Source organism: Otolemur garnettii, unplaced genomic scaffold (assembly GCF_000181295.1).
Source record: "Otolemur garnettii isolate 467f Iridium unplaced genomic scaffold, OtoGar3 scaffold00001, whole genome shotgun sequence".
Classification (NCBI taxonomy): domain Eukaryota; kingdom Metazoa; phylum Chordata; class Mammalia; order Primates; family Galagidae; genus Otolemur; species Otolemur garnettii.
Genome location: NW_003852396.1, coordinates 70410922 through 70435434, shown reverse-complemented (window position 1 = coordinate 70435434; position 24513 = coordinate 70410922). Strand labels below are relative to the sequence as shown.

The window sequence follows — 24513 nt, the reverse complement described above, 5'->3', positions numbered from 1 at the left end:
ATATGGATGCCCTTGATTGCCTTTTCTTCCCTAATTGCGATGGCTAAAACTTCCATTACGATGTTAAAGAGCAACGGAGACAATGGGCATCCTTGGGTCCCCCAATTTCTAAGGCTATTGTCCTCAGAACCTGTAGAATAAACAGCCTTGTGCTGCCCCACCTTACACCCTGGCCATGCACAAGCAACTAGTTTCTTCCTCCCTCTGTGGCTTGGTGCTTATACTTTCTCTTTCTTGTAAAGTCCTTACCATCCCTGTTTTTTTTTGCATTTGTTTTTAGAATCATGTTTTGTTATAATTGGATGACCTTAGAGACCATCTAGTCCTCACCTTCTGTTTTAGAGCTGAGCAACCTGAAGTTTATAGAGATGGAGCTCAATTGCTCAGGGGCCATAAGAAGCCGCTGGTCTCTGGGGGATGAGAACACAGGTCCAGTGCTTCTGCACCTTCCAGGATGTAGCCCCCAGTTACTCTCCTTAACTCCTTGTCATAATCCCTGATGGTGTCCCCTTGTGTGAGTTTACTCTGTTCTGATCTGTCCTGCACTCCTCAAGTGCTACCGAGTAAATATCTCTAAGTCTTACTATCTTGTGCAGTGTGTATGTATCAAGTTGATTTTAATTCTTTTAGGGTAAGGATCTTGTCTCTTTTTCCTTTGGTATCTTTCATTCTGTCCCAATAAAGGTCAGTACACACTTGGCTAGTTAAAAATAAAAATTGGTTCAGCAGAAAAGAAAAAGAAAGAAGGAAAGAAAGTTGGAGAAACACTGGTCCACAGACCAGCAGGTCCTAAAGGCAAGCCCACGGGCAGGTTCTGGACTGGCTGTACGCCGCAGTCGCTTGGGAAACTTGCTGACGGCTCGGTTCTTCTGTCAGCCCAGAAAGCTGAATTCAGCAGTTTGCACAGACAGGTGTGTGTATGTTTGTCTATTATCGACCTATTTATTTTTCTATTGCAGTAGTGTTTGCATACAGGGAAATACACACATCTAAAGTTTACAGATAGATCAATTTTTTTTTTTTTTGAGATAAAGTCTCACTCTGTCGCCCAGGCTAGAGTACAGTGGTATCATTGTAGTTCATGGTAACCTCAGACTCCTGGGTTCAAGCGATCCTACTGCCTCAGCCTCTCAAGTAGCTGGGACTATAAGCACCTGCCATGACACCCAACTAATTTTTCTATTTTTAGTAGAGATGAGGTCTCACTGTTGCTGAGGCTGGTCTTGAACTCCTAAGCTCAAGCGATCTACCGGCTCGGTGCCCTATAGTGCTAGGATTACAGGCAGGACCCTGGCAGTTTGATCAATTTTGACAAATTGAGATTAGCGCCCTTGTGAGAAGACGCATTAGAACAGCAGTTCTCAACCTGTGAGTCACGACCCACAGGAACTGTATTAAAAGATCGCGGCACTAGGAAGGTTGAGAAACCCTGATTATGTGCTGAAGGCTATCACCACTGATTAGTTTCACCTGTTCTAGAACGTCACATAATCAGGGTTTCTCAATTTTAGTATTATTGACATTCTGGATTGATCAACCTTTGTTGTAGGGGCATTACAGCCAGACTATGTCTTCCTCCATCCCAATCCTTGTGTTGGAATCCTCACCTCAGTGTGATGGTATTAGAGGTGAGACTTTGGGGAGGTGATTAGGTCATGAAGATGGAGCTTCCATGTATGAGATTAGCGCCCTTGTGAGAAGACACATTAGAACAGCAGTTCTCAACCTGTGAGTCACGACCCACAGGAACTGTATTAAAAGATCGCGGCATTAGGAAGGTTGAGAACCACCGCATTAGAGGGATGTTCTCTGCTCTCCACCATGTGAGGACACAGTGAGACCAAAAGCAGGAAGTGGGTCCTTCTCAGAATTCAGATGTCCCAGCTCCTTGATCTTGGACTTCCAGCCTCTAGAATTGTGAGAAGTAAATGTCTGCTGTCTAAGCCACTCAGCCAGTGGTTATTTGATATACCCACCCAAACAGTCCCATACAGGGACTGACCTGTGCAGTGTAGGACATGTAGCAGCATTTCTGGGTTCCAGTAATAGCTCCCGACCCCATGCAGTGACAGGAGTTAGTAGCACCACTACCCCAAGTTGTGATAACCAAAAGGTCTCCAGACATGTGATGTCCCCTGAGTGGCAGAATGAGCCCTGGTTGAGAACTGCTGATGTGAGTGGAACCATGCGGGAGATATTCCTATGGATCTGCCTTTTTTTGCTCAGTGTGCTTTCCTGATTCTTCCCTGTTGTTTCATGAACCTGAACCTCATTCCTTTTAGTTATGAGGACTATTCCATTGTGAGCACGTGCCACAGTTTACCTGTCCATTCTCCTGTTGATGGACACCTGGGCTGCTTTCGGGGTCTGGCTAGTACACAGGTGAACAATGTGACTATCGACAGTCACGGGTAAGTCTTTGTGTGGTTTCCTGGTTTCATTTCTCTTGGATAAATATATAGGAGTAAAACTGCTGAGTCCTAGGGTAGATATATGTTTAAGAAGCTTCCAGCTTTCCAAACTGGTTTACACTTCCCCTTCTACCAGCAATGAATGAGCATCCTGGATGTTTCAATCCCTGCCAGCACTGATATTGTCAGTCTTTTTAATTTTAGCCATTCCAGTGGGTGTGTAGTGGTGTCTATATATTTTTTTATAATATAGACACCATGGCTCTTCTCATGGACACTTGGCTAATTCTCACGGACAGCTGTATTTATCCATTGCTGTGTAACAAATCACTCCAAAACTCAGAGACTTAAAACAACAATACTTATTATCTCACAGTTTCTGTGGGTCAGGCATCTAGTCATGGCTTAGCCGGGTCTGTTGGCTGAATCTCTCCCAGGCTGCAGTCCAGGCATGTCTTGGGCTGTGCCCGTCTTAGGACCTCACTGCAGAAAGCTTTGCTTCCAAGCTCAGCCACGTGGCTGTTGGAAGAATTCAGGTCCTGCTGGGCTGTTCTCAGTTTCTAATTGAGTGGGCTACTCTATAGGGCGACTCTCAACATTACAGCTTGTTTTGCCAGAGGAAGCAGGTAAGAAAGACCAAGGAAGGTAGAATCTAAATCTCAGAAGTGACGTCTCTATTTATTAGAAGTAAATTTCTTTTCTTTGGTCAGGTTACAGTGGCTCATGCCTGTAACTCCAGTGCTTTGGGAGGCCAAGGTGGAAGGATCACTTGAGCCCAGAAGTTTGGGACCATCCTGAGCAACATAACCAGATCCTAACTCTAATAAGAATCATCATCATCATCATCATCATCATGGGGCATGGTGGCGCGTGCCTATAGTGTTAGCTACTCAGGAGGCTGAGGCAGGAGGATCACTTGAACCAGAAATTCAAGGTTACAGTGAGCTGTGACACACCACTCCAACCACTCCAGCCTGGAGGATAGGAGGATAGAGCAAGACACCATCTCTAAGTAGAGAAAAGAAAAAAAGAAAGCAAATGCAAGTCACACTCAAGGAAGTTGATGATTACACAAGGGGGTAGATGCCCAGAGGCAGAACCCCAGGAGAACTCACTGTAGACACCCAGGCACAGTGGCTCTGGCATGAGAATGCTTGATCTAGGCCAGAGCTTCCCAAACCATGAGAGAGGAACAAGTTTTGTTTAGTTTAGTTTTGTTGAAATACCTACACTCAATTTCTATACTTAATCACAAATGAACGAAAAGGAGTTCATTGGTCCCAAAGCACAACCCTCCTTTGCCCAGCAGCTGAGCTATCAAATTTTCAATCCAGCCCCTTGAAATAGATGCGATAGTTAGCATACCCACTCTACAGATGAAGAAACTGAACACAGAGAGATAGATTAATTGGACCGGAGGTCACACAGCAAGTATGTGGGAGAGCCTGGGCTCTAACCAAGTTACCTTGTTTTAAGTTTGAAGACTTGACCAGTTAGTTATATAGCTATATTTTAAACATAAACTCTTTTTTTCCCTTTCTTTCTCTCTTTCTTTCTTTTTATTTATTTATTTGTTTTGAGTCAGAGTCTTGCTCTGTCGCCTGGGCTAGAGTGCAGTGGTGTCATCATAACTCATTGCAACCTCAAATTCGTGGGGTCAAGTTATCCTCTTGCCTCAGCTTCCCAAGCAGCTGGGACTACAGATGCATACCACTACACCAAACTAATTTTTCTATTTTTTTGTAGAGATGGGGTCTTTCTGTGATGTACAGGCTGGTCTTGAACTACTAGCCTCCAGCAATCTTCCCACTTTGGCCTCCCAGAGTGCTGGGATTATAGGTATGAGATACCGGTAACACCTGGCCTTAAACTTAAACTCTGATACCCACATTGGTGTTCATAATCACCACGCTCAGAGCCCAGGGCACAGAATCTTGCAGTCCCCTTATCCCTGGCCCAGCTACTCCTCTGAGGGGGCTTAGCTGTGCTGCAGACCCAGCAGCAGAAGTGGCCTGTGTTTTTGCATTATCTGAGCACTCAAGCCCAATTCTGTTCTCTCTGCTATCTCTTTTTTAAAGTTCATGTTTAAAGGGCCAAGCTATCCCATTTTCCAGATAGGTTTGCTTCCTCCGCCTGCAGCTTCCTGGGTGGTACAATGCTTCTTTAAGAGGGCCGTCCTAGCAATGAAACCCCAAATTAATAAACAGCCTTTAGGTAAAAAATTAATCATGTCACAAAAGAGGCCACCTAGCATCTCTGGTAAGGTTAAGCGTTTGTTTATAGATCATTAACTACATAATTAATTTGTTTTTCCAACATAAGCCCTGTCAGGGAAGGGCTGCATCTCTCTTGTTCACTCCTGTACTCCTAACACTTACCATAGGACCTGGTCTAGCAGGGCTTCATAAATATTTGTGCATTAAATAAAAGTTCAAGCTTACCCCACTCTGCCCCCACCCCATGCCGCCTGTCTTAGCCTGGATTCCCAGCAGGCAGAGCCCTCGTGTCTGTGCTGCTCTCCCAGGAAGCAGGAGCCAGAGGAGGTAGAGGGATGGGCTGAGGGGCATCCTCATCTGCAGGTGTCATCTTCCAAAAGGCCACTGAAGGACCAGGCCTGGTGGCTCATGCCCGAGCCACCTATAATCCCAGCACTCTGGGAAGCTGAGGCAAGTGAGGCTGAGGCGGGTAGATTGCTTGAGCTCAGAAGTTCGAGACCAGCCTGAGCAGCTTGTGGTGAGTGCCTATCACTCCCAGCTACTTTAGTGGCTGAGGCAAGAGAAGCACTTGAGCCCAAGAGTTTGAGGTTGCTGTGAGCTGTGATGCCATAGCACTCTACCAAGGGTAATAAAGTAAGACTCTGTCTCCAAAAAAAAAAGCCACTGAGAACCCCAAAACAGTGATGAGGAGGAAGGAGGATTCATTGCCTTCCTACCCATCAGGGTCAAGTTTCTCCTGTGGGGTACTTTTCCCATTTTTTTTCAATGGTGCTAAAACACATACAGTGTAAAATTTACCATCCTAATCATTTGAAGTGTTCAGTTCAGTGGTGTTAATGAATGCGTTCATGACACTGAGCAGACATTACTACCATCCATGTCCATAACTCTTTTCATGTTGTAAAACTGAAATGCCGTCCCTGTTGAACAATGACACGCCACTTTCCCTGCCCCAGTGGCATCCGCCATCCTGCTTTCTGTCTCTATGATTTTGATGATTCTAAGTCCTTCATATAGGCAAAGTCATACACTATTTGTCTTTTTATGATTAGTTTGTTTCTGCTGAGGATAATGTCCTCAAGGCTCATCCATGTTGTAGCATGTATCAGAATTTCCCTCCTTTCTAAGGCTGACTATTCCATTCTATGGAGAGACACATTTTGTTGATACCTTCCTCTGCTCATGGATACTTGGGTAGCTTGTACCTTTTAGCTATTATAACGATGCTACCATGAATATGGGTGTACAAATACCCCTTTGCAGACCCCGTTTTCCATTCTTTTGAGTATATACCCAGAAATGGAATTGCTGGGTCATATGGTAACTCTTTAATTTTTTAGGGAGCTGTGTGTTCCACAGTAGCTGCACATTTTACATTCCCACCAACAGTGCTGACTTCGTCATGGTCTGGTTTTGATAGGAGCCACCCTAATGGGTACGAGGGGGCATCTCGTCATAGTTTTGATTTGCATTTCTCTGATGATAAGTGCTGTTGAGTACCTTTTCACATGCTTATTGGCCATTTGTACATCCAAGTCCTTTGCCCATTTTTGAATCCAGTTGTTTGGTTTCTCGTTGAGTTCCTCTGTGGAGTTTTAACTCTGCACATCTGGGTTGCTCTTAGGTGTCCCTGGTGTCTCCTACCTCAGTGGCCATGGAGAAACCTAGGGTGGGAGGTAAGAGGAGGTAATGTGAGGCCCTGTGGGGCTGTGCCCACATGAAGCTGGTTGGAGTCCATGCAGAGTCGGCCATGGTAGGAGGAGCAAGTGGCAAAGGTCTCAGAGACAGGTGAGGCTGGGAGGAGCATCAGATGGCTCGGATGGACCATCTGAGGATGAGGTTCTTCTGTCTAGATGGACATGTAATGCTGGGAACAGTGGGCACCTATTCCCTAATTGTGGAATGCTTTTCCCCACTGGAAATTTTCCCTGACTCATCCTGCAAATGTATTTCCTAGGTCCTCTTTGTAGGAGGCCAGACGATTCAAGGGAAGGAGAAGCGAGAGTTAAGCTTTGAACGCTCTGTAGCTATAAGAAACACCTGTGATATAACATCTTGATAATAACGCCTTGGTGATAAGGGCATGGGGAAGGGATTCGGCTCTCCTTAACACAAGAGCATGAGAGCACGAGCATCAGTGCTTGTGCACTGATGCTCCATGCCTGTGGTGCAAATAGCCATGGGACCACTTTTGTAAGTAGCTGCTGGAGAGGTTATTCCGGGTTCATTCTCTCATGGACTTGCTCACTCTTTTGCTCCTCATGTTCGGAGGGCGCCTGCTTGGCACCTTTCTATGAAGACTGCTAAGATTCGCTACTAAGACTTTCTTCCTCCAAGGCTGTCTCTCTCTCTCTCTCCTGCTTAGGCGAATTGCCCTCTGGCAACCTACAGAGAGTTGATCCTGAGCAAGGTAGCATAGTAGTCCATGTCCGGACAGTTAGGTAGGCTGGGGCCAGAGACCTGGCCAGTCCCGGGCCCCGACACCTCTTCCTGGGGTTCAAGGAACATGTAGACAGAGAAGCCCTGATTCTAAGTCCAGGCCCACCTGTACCCACAGTGTGAAGTTGGAGCACAGTTTCTCTCTGGGGCCCTGTTCCCCTGAGCTCTGCCTTCCCCAGACGTTCTTGTGCTTCACCTATAATCTCATCCTGGGCTCCCTTCATCACCACCCAAACCTCTTTTCTGCTTCAGTGGCACTGAATTTTCAGCTGTGTAAGTGGAATTATAGATGCATGTGAAAGATGTGATACAACCAGGCTTTTGAAATGCAATAAATAAGATTGCACAAGAGAAGGAGATAGGTAATCAGCGCTGTGCTGGGTGACGTGTCCCTGTCTTCAGACTCTGCTCTTGGCCCAGGCAAGGGCTATAAGTCATTCCATGCTAATGGCAGCCATTTGCCACACAGGATAAGCCTGGATAAGACTAAACAAGTAAGGATGAATGCAGAGAGATTCAAGAGGGGACGGTGTCCTACCCCAGGCCTGGTCTCTCTGCACCTGGGCTATGGTCTCCTGTGATGCTTATTGGAAATGCCATGTATCAGCTTGGGCTGCTCTTGGCTACAAGGCACAAACCCCTGTTCTAACTGGCTTAACCAAGAACAATACTGCTCATGTAACTCGAAGTGCAACAGATCACAAGGTCGGTTGATTCAGTAGGTTCATGACGTTCTCACCAGGGACGTAGATTCTTTCTGTCTGTGCTCTGTTGTCCCAAGGCTGACTCAACTTGCAGTCACAAGGCAGGAAAACATGCTTCCTATCTGGGGAGAGGGAGGACCTCTTCTGCTACCATGAAATGCAAGTCCTTCCATTCCATCTGGGTTGGCTTCTCTAGGGTAGGTGCCAACCCCTGGGCCAGAAAGTCACCAAGATAATGCCATGAACTAGTAGGATTAGAACAAACAAACCTCACTCTGGGAGATAGAGGTGGGTTGGAACTTAGAAAGCCTGGTGACATGCAGGGAAGGCAGAGGGGAGAGACAACAAATATTGGTGGACAACCCAGAAAACCCTGATCTACTGCTCATTTAAGCCCTTGTAACAGGCTACTGAAAATATGAGACCTACAAATGGAGACCCAGGCTCAGCAGAGACTCGGGGCAACTCTGAATTTCACTCATAGCTGAGCTGGTGGTTAATTTCCCAGTAAAAATGCAAAATCAGCCCAATTGGATCCAACTGAGAATTAACTCGAGCCCTTTTCTCAAATAATTAAACTGCATGAAACCCAAATATATACACAACAATGTTTCCCAAACTACCCGAGCAGTGTTAGTTGTGGTCCCAACATGTGACAGCACAGGGCAACCCTATATCAGGGGTGTGCTGGGGTCCAGCAGCCTCTGGGAGCTCTTCTGTACTGAAGGATAGGAGGGGCCAGCAGTGGCCAGCACCCTAGGTCAGAACCCCAGGATGCTGTGACTGCCACTTAGAATCCAGCATCCAAGGCTAATGGGAGTTTATTGGGGGTTATTTTTGAGGAGCATCTGTAGGCGGTGGAAATAGCACAAAATTTGAAGTCAAAACATCTGGAATCTTGATGAGTACCACTTGCCAGTTTTATGGTCTTGAGCATCCCTGGGCCTCAGTTTCCTCATTGTGCAACAGAATAAACACAACTTGGACCTAGATGAGATTTTTGAGAGTAGATGTGACTTTGTGGAGGACAGAAAGACACCAGGGGACCTTAGTCATTGTTCTGTATCTCTTCTGAGGACTTTGGGCTGCCTGGTGTCAAGAGCACAGACTTTCTCCCCAGACTTTGTGTGTAGCATGTGCCAGCTGCCAGGGTCATTCACATTCTGTGGTGGGGTGTTGTGCTTGGGAAAGATCTGAAGGCAGGACAAGGGTTGAGAGCCACTTTGGACCCAGCTCATCTTGGCTTCCTGCTACTGCCGCCCTGACCAGCTGTGTGATCCCAGGCAAGTTCACCCCAGAAAAGCAAGAACACTCTTAGAGCCCAGACTCACCGGGCACACTCAGCCGTGATCAGGATGGGTCCGCTCCTTGCTTGGGTTGCGTTATGATCTGCTGGGTGTGTTTCTGAGGGGAGAATAGAGCGAGTTATACCCTCTGAGCCTGAGTTTTCCCTTCTAATAACCTTACCTCTTAGGGGAGTACTGCAAACACAGGTAGGTGCTCATGCAGGGGCAGAACTGATGGGGCCCAGCAGGAAGGGGGTGCCTGGGAGGGACTGGCTCCTCCTCCTCCTCTCTTTGGGCCCTTTGGTACCTTCTTGTGCACACCCCAGCCATTTGTCCCATGAAAGAGGCCAACTGAGGAATGCCCCTGTCACCTAGCTCCAGCCTCTCTCAGGAATGGTTGGGGACAGAGCCTCAACCAGGGCCAAATGTCCAGGATTTATCCTGGGGTGATTAAATATAGAAAGTACAAATGTGATAAACACAACATGAAAGTATTAAGCACCTCCCCTCTGCAGACTGCATCCACCCCGCACCCCACACTTCCCTGTCCTGGGTCACTCCTGCCATTGGCGAGAGCAGCCTGACCCCTGGCCACCCACTGAAGAGAGCCACAGAAAGGGGAGTCAGGCGGCTTCCTAGGTGATGCTGCTGTGGGTTCCTCCCTGCCTACTTTACCCTGAGGATCATTTTGTGGCCACCCAGGATGCCCTCATTTCAAACTCTACATCTAACTTTGAATCCCTCGGGTAGGAGGGAGCTCAGTGCCTAATGGAAGCAAAGACAGAAGATTCCTCATCTCTGTGTGAGGCAGCTCCATGTAAAGGCTTGGCAAATAGGCAGGTCTTTGTGTGAAGAAAGATTATTTTTTTCCAAATAACTAAGCCCTACTTCTGGGTACATGCCTGGACAAGCGGTACACAAGCTGCATCCTGGCCTCCTACTTGGCCCTCAGCCAGATGCCTTTGTGCAGTGCACAAGTCATACAACAGAACATGGCAGCCCTAGTCACAGGTATGCATCCCAGGCTCCCTGTGGGCAGACACTATGCTAGGCACCAGGGACACAGCAGGGGCAAGACAAGATGTAATCTATGAGCTCATGGCTCTCACGTTCTAGTGGAAGAGATGGATTGCAAGCAGGCCAACCCGTGGCCAAAACAGAGTGAGATCAATGCTGTGAAGCAAAGAGTGGGATGTGGTGATAGGGCAGGCCTGGCTTGGGAGAGGAACTTAATTTAGATAGGAAGGTCAGAGACGGCTTCTCTGGTGATGCTTCAGATGTGAGATGGAGCCAGCCATGCACGGAGCAGGCGGAGTTGGCGGGGGTAGTTTAGGGGAAGCTGGACTAAGGCAAGAGTCAGCCTCTTAGAGAAGCAGGGGACTTGGTGGCTGCAGGTGAGCAAAGGGAAAAGGCTTTGGGGCAATGTCAGAGGGATGAGCAGGGCCAGGAGAGGCAAGCTCTCATGGGTTGCTGCCAAGAGTCTGGATTTTGGTCCTAGTGTGGTGGAAGCCACTGGCATTTCTGAGCCATTAGGTGGAGAAGAGGAGGCAGAGTAAGAGGAGAGAGAATGAAGAAGCAAAGGGCACAGATGGAGTGACAGAGTGAGGGCCACCCGGGACAGGCCCATAATGCCTGTGGGCACAGCCATAGGCTGGGTGGGCCAATGGATGGAGGAAGGGGTGGCTGAACGGGGTCCAAATCTCAGTGGGTTGTGGATTCTGGTGGGTTTGGTGATGAATGTGACCTCTCTTGGAGCAGAATGGAGCCCCCCCACCCCTGCCTCCCATGAAAGCTCAGCTCACTTCTTTTCCCTTCCACAAGTGGAAAACAGGCAGCCAGTCCCCTCATGGACTAATCAGTGATTTGTTTTCTTTTGCAGTTTAATGTTAAAAAATCTACAGAACCTGTCCAGCCCCGAACCCTCCTCAAGTTCCCAGACATCTATGGTCCCAGGCCAGCTGTGACGGCTCCAGAGGTCATCAACTATGCAGACTACACGTTGAGGTCTACGGAAGAGCCCGCAGCACCTGCCAGTCCCCAGCCCCCGAGTGACAGTCGCCTCAAGAGGCAGGTCACAGAAGAGCTGTTCATCCTTCCTCAGAATGGTAGGGGTTTCTGCGTCCTAGCGCTTCTGCGGACTGCACTCAGATGGGGTCTGTCAAGGCCTCCGCAGACACTGTGCATGGCCTGGCTGTGGGCCATCGGAGAGCCCCAGTGTCCATGGCAGTTGTCACCACGCAACTGGGCGGGCACTGGGTCTTAGAATTATGGTCCTTTATCCCCATGGACATGTTGCCACATTGCTTCTCCCCCATACCTCCAGCTTCCCACCAGGAGAGTCCTTTTCAAGTCATGTTTGTGCCACTGCAGAGAGGGATAAAAAGTCATGGATAAAACCATGCACTTCAGAGGCATGGGTCTAATTTGATGCCTTTCTTACATACTTTCTGTGTGGCACTGGTTGTGCTGCTAACCTCCTCGGACTTTACTTTCCTCATCTATAAAATGGGATCGTAAAGTGTAGGTAGACTAATACAGAATGTTTAACTCAGGGCCTGGTACAAAGGATATAATCGAAACACATCGTTATTGTTTTTATTCTCCTTTTTATCACCGCCTGTCTTGTGAATGCAACACCTTTGACACTTGTGCCAGGCACTGGGACAGGGACACAGTCACTAACCTGAAGGAATACATAGGCATTTAGGGAGGCAACACGTAGAGCCACCAGGAGGGCGGCCTGTTGTGTGGTCTAGGGTTCTGCTTTGTGTGGTCGGTGAAGGAGGCAGAGGTTGCAGAAGCACCCTGATGCTGACCCCACTCCTAATGCATCTCCTGGCTTGGATTCAACCAGGCCCTATGCTGACCTGTGGCCAGTGTCCCTCCCCACCCCCTGTATGCCCTGGCCCAGAACCACAGTGACGATCCTGGCATTTCAAGAGCAAGTTCATATAGAGCCTGTGGCATGAAGGAATCCGGGTTGGCTTTTAAAAGCCTCCAGGTTTGCCTGTTCACGTATAAAACAGATTTTTAATAGACCTTGTAAGACTGGAGAGCTTAAGGCTGAGGGACCATAGTCATAATCCTAATGCCCTCTCTTGGGAGCCTCAGATTTCTCAAAGCTTGGGTAAAGCCAGGACTGGACACTTCTCACCAAGGAGAGCAGGAGAACAAATGAGTGTCAAACTTTGGAAAACTCAGTCCACATTTCATGTTTCCTCCTTCTCTTCCCCACCCTAGAAGGCAACGAAATCTATTATGGGTTGATTGGTTCAGCAAATACTGACCAGAGGCAAAAGAGCATAAGAGAGGACATCCAGATCATTCAGTGGCTGTCCCCATGATATGCCAAGTGTGGTCCACTCCACCAGTGACAATCCTCACTACTCACTGCAGTAGAGTAGAGCTCCAAGTCCCGTTTCTTGAAGCTGAGACTGCTCCTCCGTTTCCTAGTTGTGCTGGCTCCCCAGTCCCTCTCAGGGAGGAGAGCAGCAGGGTCAGCTTGCCAATGCTGCACCCAAACTGAGCCCCCAGCTCTTAATTAGAGACCTTAGATAAGTGGGGGCTGATTTTGGTGGCAAGGCTGAGGCTATCTGTGAGCTCAGGACCCTGGGTGCCAGGTAAGCCTGTTCTAATACTGCCACTGCTGCCACTGTCTGTGTGACTCCTTTGGAAGCCACATGGGCCTGTGTACCTGTGCGTCTTGCTTTCTATCTCGGCCACATCCTGGGCCATCTGTTCTTTTCTTAGATGCACTGGGGAAAATTTTTACTACTTGCAGGAAGTTAATATGTGTAATGAAGCATTTTGGAAATTAAATAATCCTCCGTATTTCTACCCTCTAAATCAGTTCTGAAAGTCAGAAATTAAATTCCAGTTTGCTGAATGTGGAGTCTTCGACGGCTGCTATATCCTTTTAATTCTTACATTATGTTTAACGCATGAGAATCTTCCAGATGTTGGGTTCCTGTTCAAGTGATGGGCAGTGTGAGCAATGTTAGGGATTTGGGGGACTTCTGAATTAAAGATAAGGTCATTCATTCACTCAGCAAACCTTTATAGAACATCCAGTAAAGTCAAGTTCACTGCTCCTGACTTAGCCTCCAGCATCTTCTCCCAACTTGTTCAATGTTTATATCCAACAGTTAACTTTGGGGTATAGGCACTGGGAAAGGTAGAACCAGAGATAGGCTAGGGGTGGTTTGCCTGAAATAGGGTCACCAGAACTGCACAGGCTGTGACAGTTTCCCTTACTAAAAGCTCATCGAGGGCCAGGCTCTGGGCTAAGGACTTTGCCTGCTTTGTTCTATTTAATACTCGCAGAAATCCAGGAAAGAGCAACTGTTATCACCCCCATTGTGAAGATGAGGAAACTGGGGTTCAAAGACATCAAGTAGCTTGTCCAAAGGTCACACAGCTATTATGTCCAACACCAAAGCCTGGTGGCTATGACATCCCCTGAGAGGCAATGCCTGTGATAACAGGCATTACCTTGGTGTGGCTGCCATGATTTTGCATGTGGATAAGAAGACTGGGGCTTGGGTTCGTGGCATAGGTGACAGAGATGGAAAAGGTCTGATCAGGAAAATAGGACCCCAATGTGGGGGCAGTGATGGTTTTGGCTCTCTTGACAGGGGTGGTGGAGGATGTCTGTGTCATGGAGACCTGGAACCCAGAGAAGGCTGCCAGCTGGAACCAGGCCCCCAAACTCCACTACTGCCTGGACTATGACCAGCAGAAGGCAGAATTGTTTGTGACCCGTCTGGAAGGTACTGTTCTTATTTGACTCTCGTGGGCTTCTTGTGTGGCCATCTCCCCTGCGGGAGCTATGCAGGTGTCTGCAGCAGTGGCAGCCCGGGACCCCAGACTCAAACACATGATGTATGATACTCAGACTTAAAGATATTCTCTTTCTCTCTCTCTCTCCAGTTAAAAATAAGGATTCCTTCTTGGGAAACATCTTTCCTCCAAGTGGTGATTCAAGGACCGTGTTTCTCCCATCTGTGGTTCCCTAACCCCTCAGACCTCCTTGTCATCTGCATCAGACAGATGAAAGGAGAAAGAGAAGGAGAAGGCACAACCATTCCTTTTTTTTTATTATTTTGGGTTCCTATGAGGGTACATACATTAGGTTACATTATTTATGTTTGGAAGGTAAAATCTAATGTCCAACTGTACTTGAGTCCTTAACCCAGGAAGTGCGCCATATACCCCTACACTGTACCACACAGGTGAGAACTTACTGAGCCCCCTCCTCCCTGGAGTTTAATTATGTTTTTCTCTCCCGTGGACCTGTAATTGTTGATCTACTAGTTTCAGATTAGTAGTGAGTACATGGGATGCTTGCTTTTCCATTCTTGAGATACTTTATTTAGGAGAATGTTCTCTTAATCCATTCAGGCAAATACAAAAGTTGCAAAGCTTCCATCTTTTTATGGCTGGAGAGTATTCCATGGCATCCATATACTACAGTTTTTTAATCCATTCATAGTTGATAGGTACTTGTGTTGTTTCTACATCTTTGCCATTGTGAATGCAAATGTCTTTATGGCAAAATGATTTGTTTTCTGGGTAGATACCTAGTAATGGGATTGAAGGATCATTCGGAAGGTCTACTTTTAGCTCCTCGAGGATTCTCCATACTTCTTTCCAAAAAGGCTGTACTAGTTTGCCATCCTACCAATAGTGTGTTAGTGTTCCCTTCTCTCTGCACCCATGCCAACATCTGTAGCTTTGGGACCTTGTGATTGGCTCTTCTTTGGGACCAGTGAGTGGGATTCTTTGATATCTCAGGGTGGTTTTGATTTGCAGTTCTCTGATGATTAGGGATGATGAGCATTTTTTCATATGTTTGGGCACAACCATTCCTTAATAGACTCCCTGGACACAGAAGACATCACTTCTGCCTGCATCCCATTGGCTGTAAGTCAGCCACATGGCCACACTCAACTGCAAAGCAAGCTGGGAAATGTGGGCTAGCTGGTCCCCAGGAGGAAGAGGAAATGAGATTTTGGTGAACAGTTAGCTCTCTCTGACATAGGTGCCTTTGACATTGGACAAGGCTTTGTGCTAGACAGGATGTTCTGAATGGTCAGAAAAGTTTTTGCAATTCAAGAATGAGGCAGTCCCTCTGAAAGAGGCAGGATGTCCTTATTCTCTCTTCCTTGACAATTCACTTTGTAGTTCACATAACCAACAAAGCTAAGACTTTGCAAAGGAATCAGGGCTGGCATTGGGGCCAGAAAAATCAATTTTGTCTTTTGAGTGGTTTTCCTTATTGTCTTAAGATGTTTAAGCACTTTTATAAACTTAATTGCATTTTGTCTCCACAATAGTCCCATTTTACAGATTAGGAGACTAAGGTCTAGTGACACATATCACTAGACTGGCCTCAATCTTCCTCTGATCTTCTATCTAACTGATGATAAAGCCAAGGCTAAACAGTGCCTTGAAGCTCAGTAGAAAGCTCTTACTGTTAGGGCACATGGCCGTAGGTCTTCATCTTCTCTGTGAAATGTCAGCTACCACTTCCCAAATTGTCATTGCACAGGCAGTCATCAAAGCACCACAGGTGCAAATTTCTGGGCAAATCCTCATCATGAAGCATTAAAACCAGTAAGGTTTGGGCCAGGTACAGTGGCTGATGCCTGTGATCTCTAGCACTCTGGGAGATCGAACAGGTGGATTACTTGAGCTCAGGAGTTCGAGACCAGCCTGAGCAAGAGTGAGACCCTGTCTATACTAAAAATAGAAAAATTAGCTGGGCATTGTAGTGGGCACCTGCAGTCCCCGTTGCTTGGGAGGCTGAGGCAAGGGGATTGCTTGAGTCCAAGAGTTTGAGGTTGCTGTGAAATGTAATGATGCCACAGCACTCTATCCAGGGTGACAGAGTGAGACTCTGTCTCAAAAAAATAAAAATAAAAAATAATAAAACCAATAAGGTTCAATAACAACATTCTTGAGGCAGCAGCTGTGTGATTCATGTTTACCACACACATCCTGTACAGTGAATGTGAAAATACTGAATAGACGAGTCACACGATTAGCAGCAACACTAATAAAGTCATCCTTAGCAAACCCGGCACCGTGGGGAAATCTCAGAATCACAAGTTTGGAAGGGCTTTGTCGAGTGCATGTCTTGCCCCTCTGAGGAAGACCAGTGTGTGCTGACCTTGACTCCTCAGAGGATCTGCCATTTCTAAATGTGTTACCAAAAGGCAGTTCCACGGGGCCCAAGGTACTGAGCCCGGGGGTATTTCAGACACCCAAGATCATGACCATTAAGTTGGATCCCAGAGCTCTAGGCAGGGCATGCTTCTCCTCTCCCCTTGTCCTCCGGAAGTCCCAATTCTGTGTTGCTTTCCCCTTGCTTGCAGCATTATCCAGTGACCACGACGGGGGCTGTGACTGCTACGTCCAAGGCAGTGTGACCAACAGGACCGGCTCTGTGGAGGCCCAGACCACTCTGAAGAAACGGCAGCTGCACACCACTTGGGAGGAGGGCCTGGTGCTCCCCCTGGCGGAGGAGGAGCTCCCCAAGGCCACCCTGACGCTGACCCTGAGGACCTGCGACCGCTTCTCTCGCCACAGTGTGGTTGGGGAGCTCCACCTGGGCCTGGATGGCGTGTCTGTGCCTCTGGGGGCTGCCCAGTGGGGTGAGCTGAAGACTGCAGCTAAGGTAGGGCTACCTCTGAGCCAGCAAGGGAAAACCTGTTAGTGGAGTGTGGGACAGCAAAACTGGGCATGCTCCCAGCAGCTCTGGGGTGGCACTCTGGGAACAAGCCTCAGAGACCTTCCCAGCTCGGGCGATGAAAGGAAGGCTGGAGTCTTCAATAGGTCAGGGGGCTGGAGTAGACCCGTCACCCAGGATTTGGGGTTCCTGGTGTTTGCTCCTAGTTTTGCTTCTAACTGGCCATGCCAAACCTCCCTGTGGCATCACAGGAAGTGCCATGCTGTGTGCGCACTGGCTGTAGGTACAATGCTGATAGCACTGTACTCATTTAGATCCAGCTGTGCTCCTATGCTCCTGCTGTGCTCCACACAGTTCATCTGTGAGCCCACCTCTCACAGAATGTGCAGCCCAGGAAAAGGAGGGGCCTGACCAAAGTGCGCTGATGGAGAGTTCTAGAAGGTCTGGTTCACAGTTTGCACTGGGCTCTGAAGGAGTGACCTAGGTGGAAACAGACCCAGAGCCTAGTGATCTGTGCAGCCCTCAGCCCCAGAATGATTTCCTCACTTCTCTGCTGCTGGGAGGCTGGGAGGGGAAGGGAGGATCTGCTGAGATGCCACAAACTTTGGAGAGCAAAAAAACCTTGTGTCCCACAGGCCAGGACAGCAGAGGGGTCAGAGAAGCCCAAGGCCGCGGGAGGGCGCGTAGTTATTTAGGCCCCTAAGTCAAAGCCTATCCAAGGGCGTGCCACTGTGGTCCCTCGAGGGAAGCTTCTAAATGACCAGGCTTTCAACCAGCTGGGCAGTGCCTCACCTAAAGGTCGCATAGACCACACAGCCCCACATACGGACTATCTGACCCTTTTCAGAAAAAGTTTGCCAACCCTAGTGCTACAGTGAAAGAGTGTGAACTGGGTTTGAACACTTACCCATATGAGTTGCTGTGCTCAGGCCTTCTGAGTTCTCCCACCCCGCAGAGCAGCTAAGTGAGGGAGATACCACAACCACTGTATTTCCAGATGAGGGAGCTCAAGCTTACAGTAGTTCAGAAACCCACATGGGGTCACCTAGCGAGGATGCTACAGAGCTTGGCCTGGAGGCCAGCTCAGTCTGACTGTAAATGCTGGGCTCTCTCCCCACCTGCCACGCAAGTACCTGGCAAGTGCGAGGTTCTCCCACCAGGTACTTCCCTAGTGGGCACCTGGGCTCCCCACCTGCCCCCCTTGATGCTGCCATTGATTCCTTGCCCCAGTTTTCTCTCTTTCCCAGGCTCCAAAAATTGACAGAAAAATCACAACCACTTTCAGATGGAACTAAGCTGTTCTAAAGCCCGCTCTCTAATTAGTGTGTGATTTGGGACTTGTGTGAAATCACCGATGGGGGCCCTGGGAGAAGGAATTGACACTTTGGCTTATTAAGCTGGTAAACCAGCCTTCTCTGGAGATGTGGAGGCTCTCCTGCCTGGCTTCGAGGCTTTGGTATCACCCCAAAGGGCTGCAGTCCCACCAGTCCAGGCAGAAGCCGTAGGCGCCCAGCCGACTTCTGTTATTCTTCCTAGGAGAGCAGCACTCACTCATTCATTCATTCTGCAAATACCTTGCCCAGTGTCTACCATGTGCCTGGCACTGTGCCAGACACTAGGGACATGGCAACAGTGATAAAGATGAAGCCCTGCCCTCGCAACTCATCCATCCTAAGAATCCTTGTTCTCTGCAGCTGTTACTGCTCTGCAAACGTGTGCTCACATCTGCTTTAACTTGCCTGTTTCCCACAAATGTGAGCAATCTCCGAGGGTGCAGTGGAGTCAGAAGTAGGAGGTGACACCCTGGGTGTGTGGTGCAGGGGAGAGCCCCGAGGCAGACCAGGAAGCCCTTTGCCCCAGCTAGAAGGCGTGGGCTGATTTGAACAAGGTGAGTGGAGCCCTGGCCCTTGCAACCCAGATGTTTTTCTTCTGTAGGCCAGAATGGGTTAACAGAGGTGGCAGCAGTGCCCTAGTTCTAACCGGAAGACATTCGGTCAGAAGTGCCATGTGCATCACCAGGGATCCACAGACTGACCCACTCCAAGGACAGCCTGGAATGAGTCACCGACAGCCTGAGAGAAAGAGTGGGGCAGGGAGAACCAGGGAGAAGAGGGAGAAGGAAAGGCGGTTATTTTTGTTGGAAGGTACTTTCAGCCGCAGTGCTGAGGGGGCGGGTGCCATTGAAAATCTTTGGCTGCGGTGCAGCTGGCTGGGCCAGTCTGGGGCCTCACCCTACACAAAGGGGAAGAGCCCTTCAGGGGCTGACAGGTGCTAGCTCCTCTCACCTGGCCTGGGGGGAGCAGAGGGCTCAATCCTGGTCTCCCTGTGGCTACACCCAGGCCATGTGTGGACCTCTCAGAAGTGGCCTTGAGTCAGGAGGCTGGTTTCTATCCCAGCTCCGCTGCCACCCTGCTGGGTGCCCAACACACATCCCTCAACCTCAGTTCCTCACTGTAAAATGAGACGGGGCGGGGTGGGGGGACTGTCCACTGAGGTAGTTCGAGAGTAATGAGCTCAGGACTTGGACTTCATTGTCAGACCAGACCTCTGGCCAAGGCTGTTTTCCTACTTCCCGCCTACATGACCTCTGGCCATAGCGCACCCACCATCTCTGAGTCTCAGGTTCTTATACCTAAAATGGGGAAGAGGTCAGAATCTCTCTTGGGGTTGTTGTCAAGATTACATGGGAAGTCTCACCTTCCCCCCCAAATATTTATTATGTGCCCGGCATGTGCCAGGTACTGGGGATATGTGTGAACAGATGTTTCTCCGAAGCTTCCAGTCTGGGATGGACAATGTGATTGTATCCAGCACACGCTAAGTGTTTAATAAACGTTAGCTGCTACGGTTCATCATCGCCAGGGTTCCTTGAGGCTCCCAAATCATTTTGTCATCTGACTAGTCACCAATGGCACATTGAATCTTCTGGGTCATGAGAAAATGGAAACACAGAAAACTTAAGGGACTTACTCAAGGTCGCACAGTTCCAATGGTAGAACTGGAACTCAGACCCAGTTAGCTTGGCTCTAGAATCTATGCTTTCAGCACTGCCCTTGTCCTGGGTTATTAATAGTTTGTTGTTTTGACAACTGTCATTAAAAGGATCATTTATAACCTTTGTTAAGAATTTACCATATGCATTTTCTCATGTAATCCCTGCTATCTGTACTTCCTCATAGCGTTAACACTGCCCAGTGTCACATATTGAATCACATCCTGCTTGTCTTTCCCTGTGACTGTGAGCTCCATGCAGGCCAACTGTGTTTTGTTCACTATTTTAATTGCAGTTTATCTGGAACATAATAGGTGCTTTATATATTCTTGCTGAATGAAAGAATCCATGGGAGGCCACAATAGGCAAAGGAAAACTGATTCCCACCTTCCTGGGCTCACCGTCCAGGGAGCAGGTGAATCTACGTCATCCCCTGTGCTGAGGGGTGACAGGAAGGGGGGAGCCTAGGGAGCTGTTGGTGGCCATTACCCAGTGCCCAGCCTGGCGCTAGTGAGACCTTCCTGAATTACCATCATTGCACAGCAGGGAACAAAGCTGGAGGGAAGGAGCACAGGTCTGAGAGTTGGGGCCCCTTGAGAACAAGCGTCTCTATTCCCTTTCCTAACTCCGCCCCCACCTTGTAGGCACTGCAGGCCACACAGTCTGCCTCCTCCTCAGGATTTTCAGGGAAGTGCTTCTGCTTTCTGCTCCAAAGAAGGGACAGACGCACTGCCTTCCACTGACCTTGCCCACACCCTTCCCTTTTTTCCCCACAAGGTCTCCCCAGAGCTTGGACTGTGACCAAACACCCACCTCCCAGGAGGAGCCTTTGGGTTATTTTTGTCCTGTAATGGATTTGTTGAAATGGCAAATGAACTTCGGCAGGAATTTCATAGGAGATACTCTAAAGTTGAGGAGACAGATGTGTTTGGATGCTTGACAGAGGCATCAGTGTCTCCTGGGGCAGCTACTGCCCGTCCCCTCTGGCACATCACCTACCATCATGTGCCCCCAGCATTTTGCTGACATTGTGGGACCAGACCTCAATGGAGGAAACAAGCTTCTGCTCAGCGTTATTATTTCACTTTGTTGACGCTTTCAGCCTTCAGGGGCTAGAAGGAATTATCTTTTTCCAACAAAGAAAGGAATTGCAACTCCCCACTGCCTCTAGACCCTACTGAGGCAGTGCAGTGATTCTCAGACTGTCTTCTCCGAAGCCCTAGAGTTTCAGAGTTTCCCTAGGAGTTGGGGGGTGGGTGGGTGAAGGGTGAGGAGGACTCCTCGCCTTCTGTCCCCGACACATCCTGAGTGGCATTTCTTTGTTCTGTTTTATATGTTGGGTTTGAATAAATAATATGTGAAAAATCACATTTGGTGGGAAACCCAAACAAACTCCTTTTGAAGCACGTGCATTCTTCAAGCCCGGTTCCCTACTCCTTTCCGCAAGGGGGGAGAATTCAGTTTTGACAGGGAAGTGTTTTCTAGGATGCCCATTGGATATAACTCCAGCGAGACCCCAGCCTCAGCATTATTTGATGACTCAGAAGCCACCCCCCAGTGGTACTCCCCTCCTGAACTGCCTCTTCTATTTCAGGAGCCGTCTGCAGGAACTGGAGAGGTCCTTCTGTCCATCAGCTACCTCCCAGCTGCCAACCGCCTCCTGGTGGTGCTGATTAAAGCCAAGAACCTCCATTCTAACCAGTCCAAGGAACTCCTCGGAAAGGGTGAGTGAGGTGTGAGAGGAGAGAGCCAGGGCCCCACCCCTACTCCAGCCACTGTCAATGTGGGCAGAAGGATGTGGGACCTGGGAGTAAATGGGGATGGATGAGCAGAGAGGTGTCACATGAGCACATTTGTGGAATCGCCCTCAGCTGTGTCTTCCACTCTATGCTCACAAACCAATTTTGAAGGACACACTTGCTTCCTTTAGTCCATATTCATTCACTTCTGGGTCAACTCCAATCACCAAGACCCAGATATGAGCCATCTGGGGTTCCCTACCTTGGAGGTACACTACAAGAGCCATTGGCCTTAACCATGACAGGGTAGTCAGACCAGGAAGCCAAGAGCTGGACTGCAGCTATGGATTGTTGTGCCCGGGCGGCTGGAGAAACCTGGCTAGAACCACCTCTGGGGCAGGGGTCAGGAAGCCCATGTTCTTCTCCTGTCTCAGCCACCACTGCACACCCCCCACCCAGCGCAGTCTTCTCTCTTCTCAGCTTTTGCCAACTGCCACCCCCGTACCAGCTGAATGTGGGTGATGGCAGAAGGTATGTGGGAATGTAGGCTGAGGCTTAGGGCATCTGTGCCCCATATACCCAAATAAGCATCTCTTCAACAGCCTGGAGACCTCATCTTTTCCTTGTAGATGCCCCAGCACAAGTCCCAAGTCTCGGGGACCAAACAGGCTTTCCTATCAGAACAGGAAAGCAGCCTTGGCCAGCCAGATGATACCTAGCAGGCAAGTGCTCATAGCAGGATATAAATAAATCTCTATCTATAGCGGGGTACAAATAAAGAATTGCCACCACATTAGGAATCTTTGAGCAATAGGTTTGAGGCTAATGAAATCAGAAGAGTTGGTCTTGCTGGCAGATTTCTGAGCCAAAAGTCAAGAGTTCTATGCTGTTTCTTTATCCACTCTAGGCAATTCTCTGCCTCTTGCTCTCTCTCTCTCTTTTTTTAAATTACAGCACAACATTTTGTGCTGTCAGGACAATTACAGCACAACACTTTGTCTCTCAAATATCTCTGCTGAGATAACAAACTAACCACCTCGGGGTGATAACTATAGCAATAAATACAAAGTAACAATTATTCTCACATTAGCTTTAGGAACCTTAACTAATGGGAAAGTAATCCGGTCTGAGCCTTGTGATGTGACATGACTTGCAGATCAGGTGACTCGTTTTAGATTTCCTGGGAGATAGTTCCACTAGTGTGGTGCCCGGGAAGGGAGGGTTGAGGGACAGGGAGTCCGCCTTCACCCCTGCTGCACACCATGTCAGGGTCCTCACGTAAAACCTACAAGAGAACAGAAGAGAAAAACTCAACCAGCAGGGGACCTACTACTTTCAGAATAGACAAAAATGCTTGGACCAAGAATGGAGGGGATGAAGATTTGAGCTGGCTTAGATTTTCTGATCTGAGTTCAGATTCCAGCCATAGGACTCCTGGATCTGGCTTGATGTGGGGATGAGCAATCATGTGGAAAGGCTCCTGGCAAAGTGTGGTTCCCTGTTGGCACTCGAACATGTCCCAGTCATGGGTCACTCAATGTCTAGCTTTATCTCTTATGGGATTATCTGTTTCCCACACTTTAGTGTAAATTCTACAGGGACAGGAATTTTTGCCGTATCCCTGTGTCTAGAATAGTTCTCGTCACAAGATCAGCACTTAATAGTTGTGGAATGAATGCACGGCTTCATGGGTAAGCAGGGAGTGATCCTCCATGCGAATCTTGAGCCAGAGACACTGTCTTTCCAGCCCCAGGAGGAAACCTCAATCTGGCCCTGCAGTCCCCAGAAGCTCACTGGTGGCCCTTCTCTCTTTCCCCCCTCTTTTCCTTTCCTCAGATGTCTCTGTCAAGGTGACCTTGAAGCACCAGGCTCAGAAGCTGAAGAAGAAGCAGACAAAACGGGCCAAGCACAAGATCAACCCCGTGTGGAATGAGATGATCATGTTTGAGCTGCCTGACGACCTGCTGCGGGCGTCCAGCGTGGAGCTGGAGGTGCTGGGCCAGGATGAGGTGGGGCAGAGCTGTGCACTTGGCCGCTGCAGCCTGGGGCTGCACACTTCTGGCTCTGAGCGCAGCCACTGGGAGGAGATGCTCAAAAACCCACGCCGGCAGATCGCCATGTGGCATCAGCTACACATGTAGCCAGCTGCACGGCTGCCTCCCCTCCTGGGCAGTTCTGGCTGTCCTTTCAACCTGCTCTTTGTGCCCTGTCCTCGTTCTGCCACCCAGAAGACAGAGACAGACGTGTTGGCAAAGGCCAGGACTCCTTCCTCTCATAACACTCCTGTTTCTAAGAAATAAGCAAGGCCAGGCAGTGTGTGGACATAGGACATTCGGGTCACACTGAGGGATGCAATTTACTCACCTGTGCTACTGAGAGAGACATTTACCAAATGCAACTCGTGTGCCCATTTTACAGGTAGGGTTAGGCCAGCTGTATTCGGGAAATAATGGATGCAAAGAAGAATTTTGCTTTTCAAAAATAAGCTTTCCAAAAATGCTGAAGGAAATAAAAGTTGTCCTGGATCAACTCCTAGAATTGGAGATGGTTCAGGTGGGATGAAACTTTGGGCAGCATTAAGTAAAGTTCCCCAGGTGAGGCGGTCACCTAGTAAAGTCACCAGCAGATCCTTGGCTCACCTGGCCCCACCCCCTTCCAAGTCAGTATTCCTGGTTGACGCTCAGGAGCCTTCACTTCTAACAAGCCTTGGGGTGGAGGGGGTGGAATCTGAAGTAGAGATTCACAGTGCTGCACTTGGAGAAATTCCTTCTACAACGTCCTAGACAGGTTTTCAACCACAGTCCTTGATGAGGGTCCCAGCACCATGGGGCAGCCATTATCAGTGCTGGGCACCTCAACCATCGGGGGCCTCTGTTTTTTATTTATTTTAATTGTTCATATTTTACTTTGTGCTTTTTAGATCCTGTTCTTGGATTGAATTTTGTGCTTTTTATTGAAGACATTTGTTTTATCTTAAAATCAAGAAGGAGACCTTCCCTGACAAAGTATAGGTGGAGTCCTGTTAGTCATTGGATT

General features: G+C 48.6%; 1 protein-coding gene across 1 annotated transcript in view; it reads left to right on the top strand.

The window, feature by feature from the left end:
- SYT13 (synaptotagmin 13) overlaps window positions 1-23953 on the top strand; it is a 50157-nt gene extending 26204 nt beyond the window's left edge. The window contains exons 2-6 of the mRNA XM_003781254.3: window positions 10936-11161; window positions 13691-13825; window positions 16433-16734; window positions 21333-21462; window positions 23314-23953. Of these exons, the coding sequence (XP_003781302.1) occupies window positions 10936-11161; window positions 13691-13825; window positions 16433-16734; window positions 21333-21462; window positions 23314-23618 (1098 nt within the window). The 3' untranslated portion in view covers window positions 23619-23953. The remainder of the gene's footprint in view (window positions 1-10935; window positions 11162-13690; window positions 13826-16432; window positions 16735-21332; window positions 21463-23313) is intronic.
- Window positions 23954-24513: the final 560 nt, after the last annotated feature.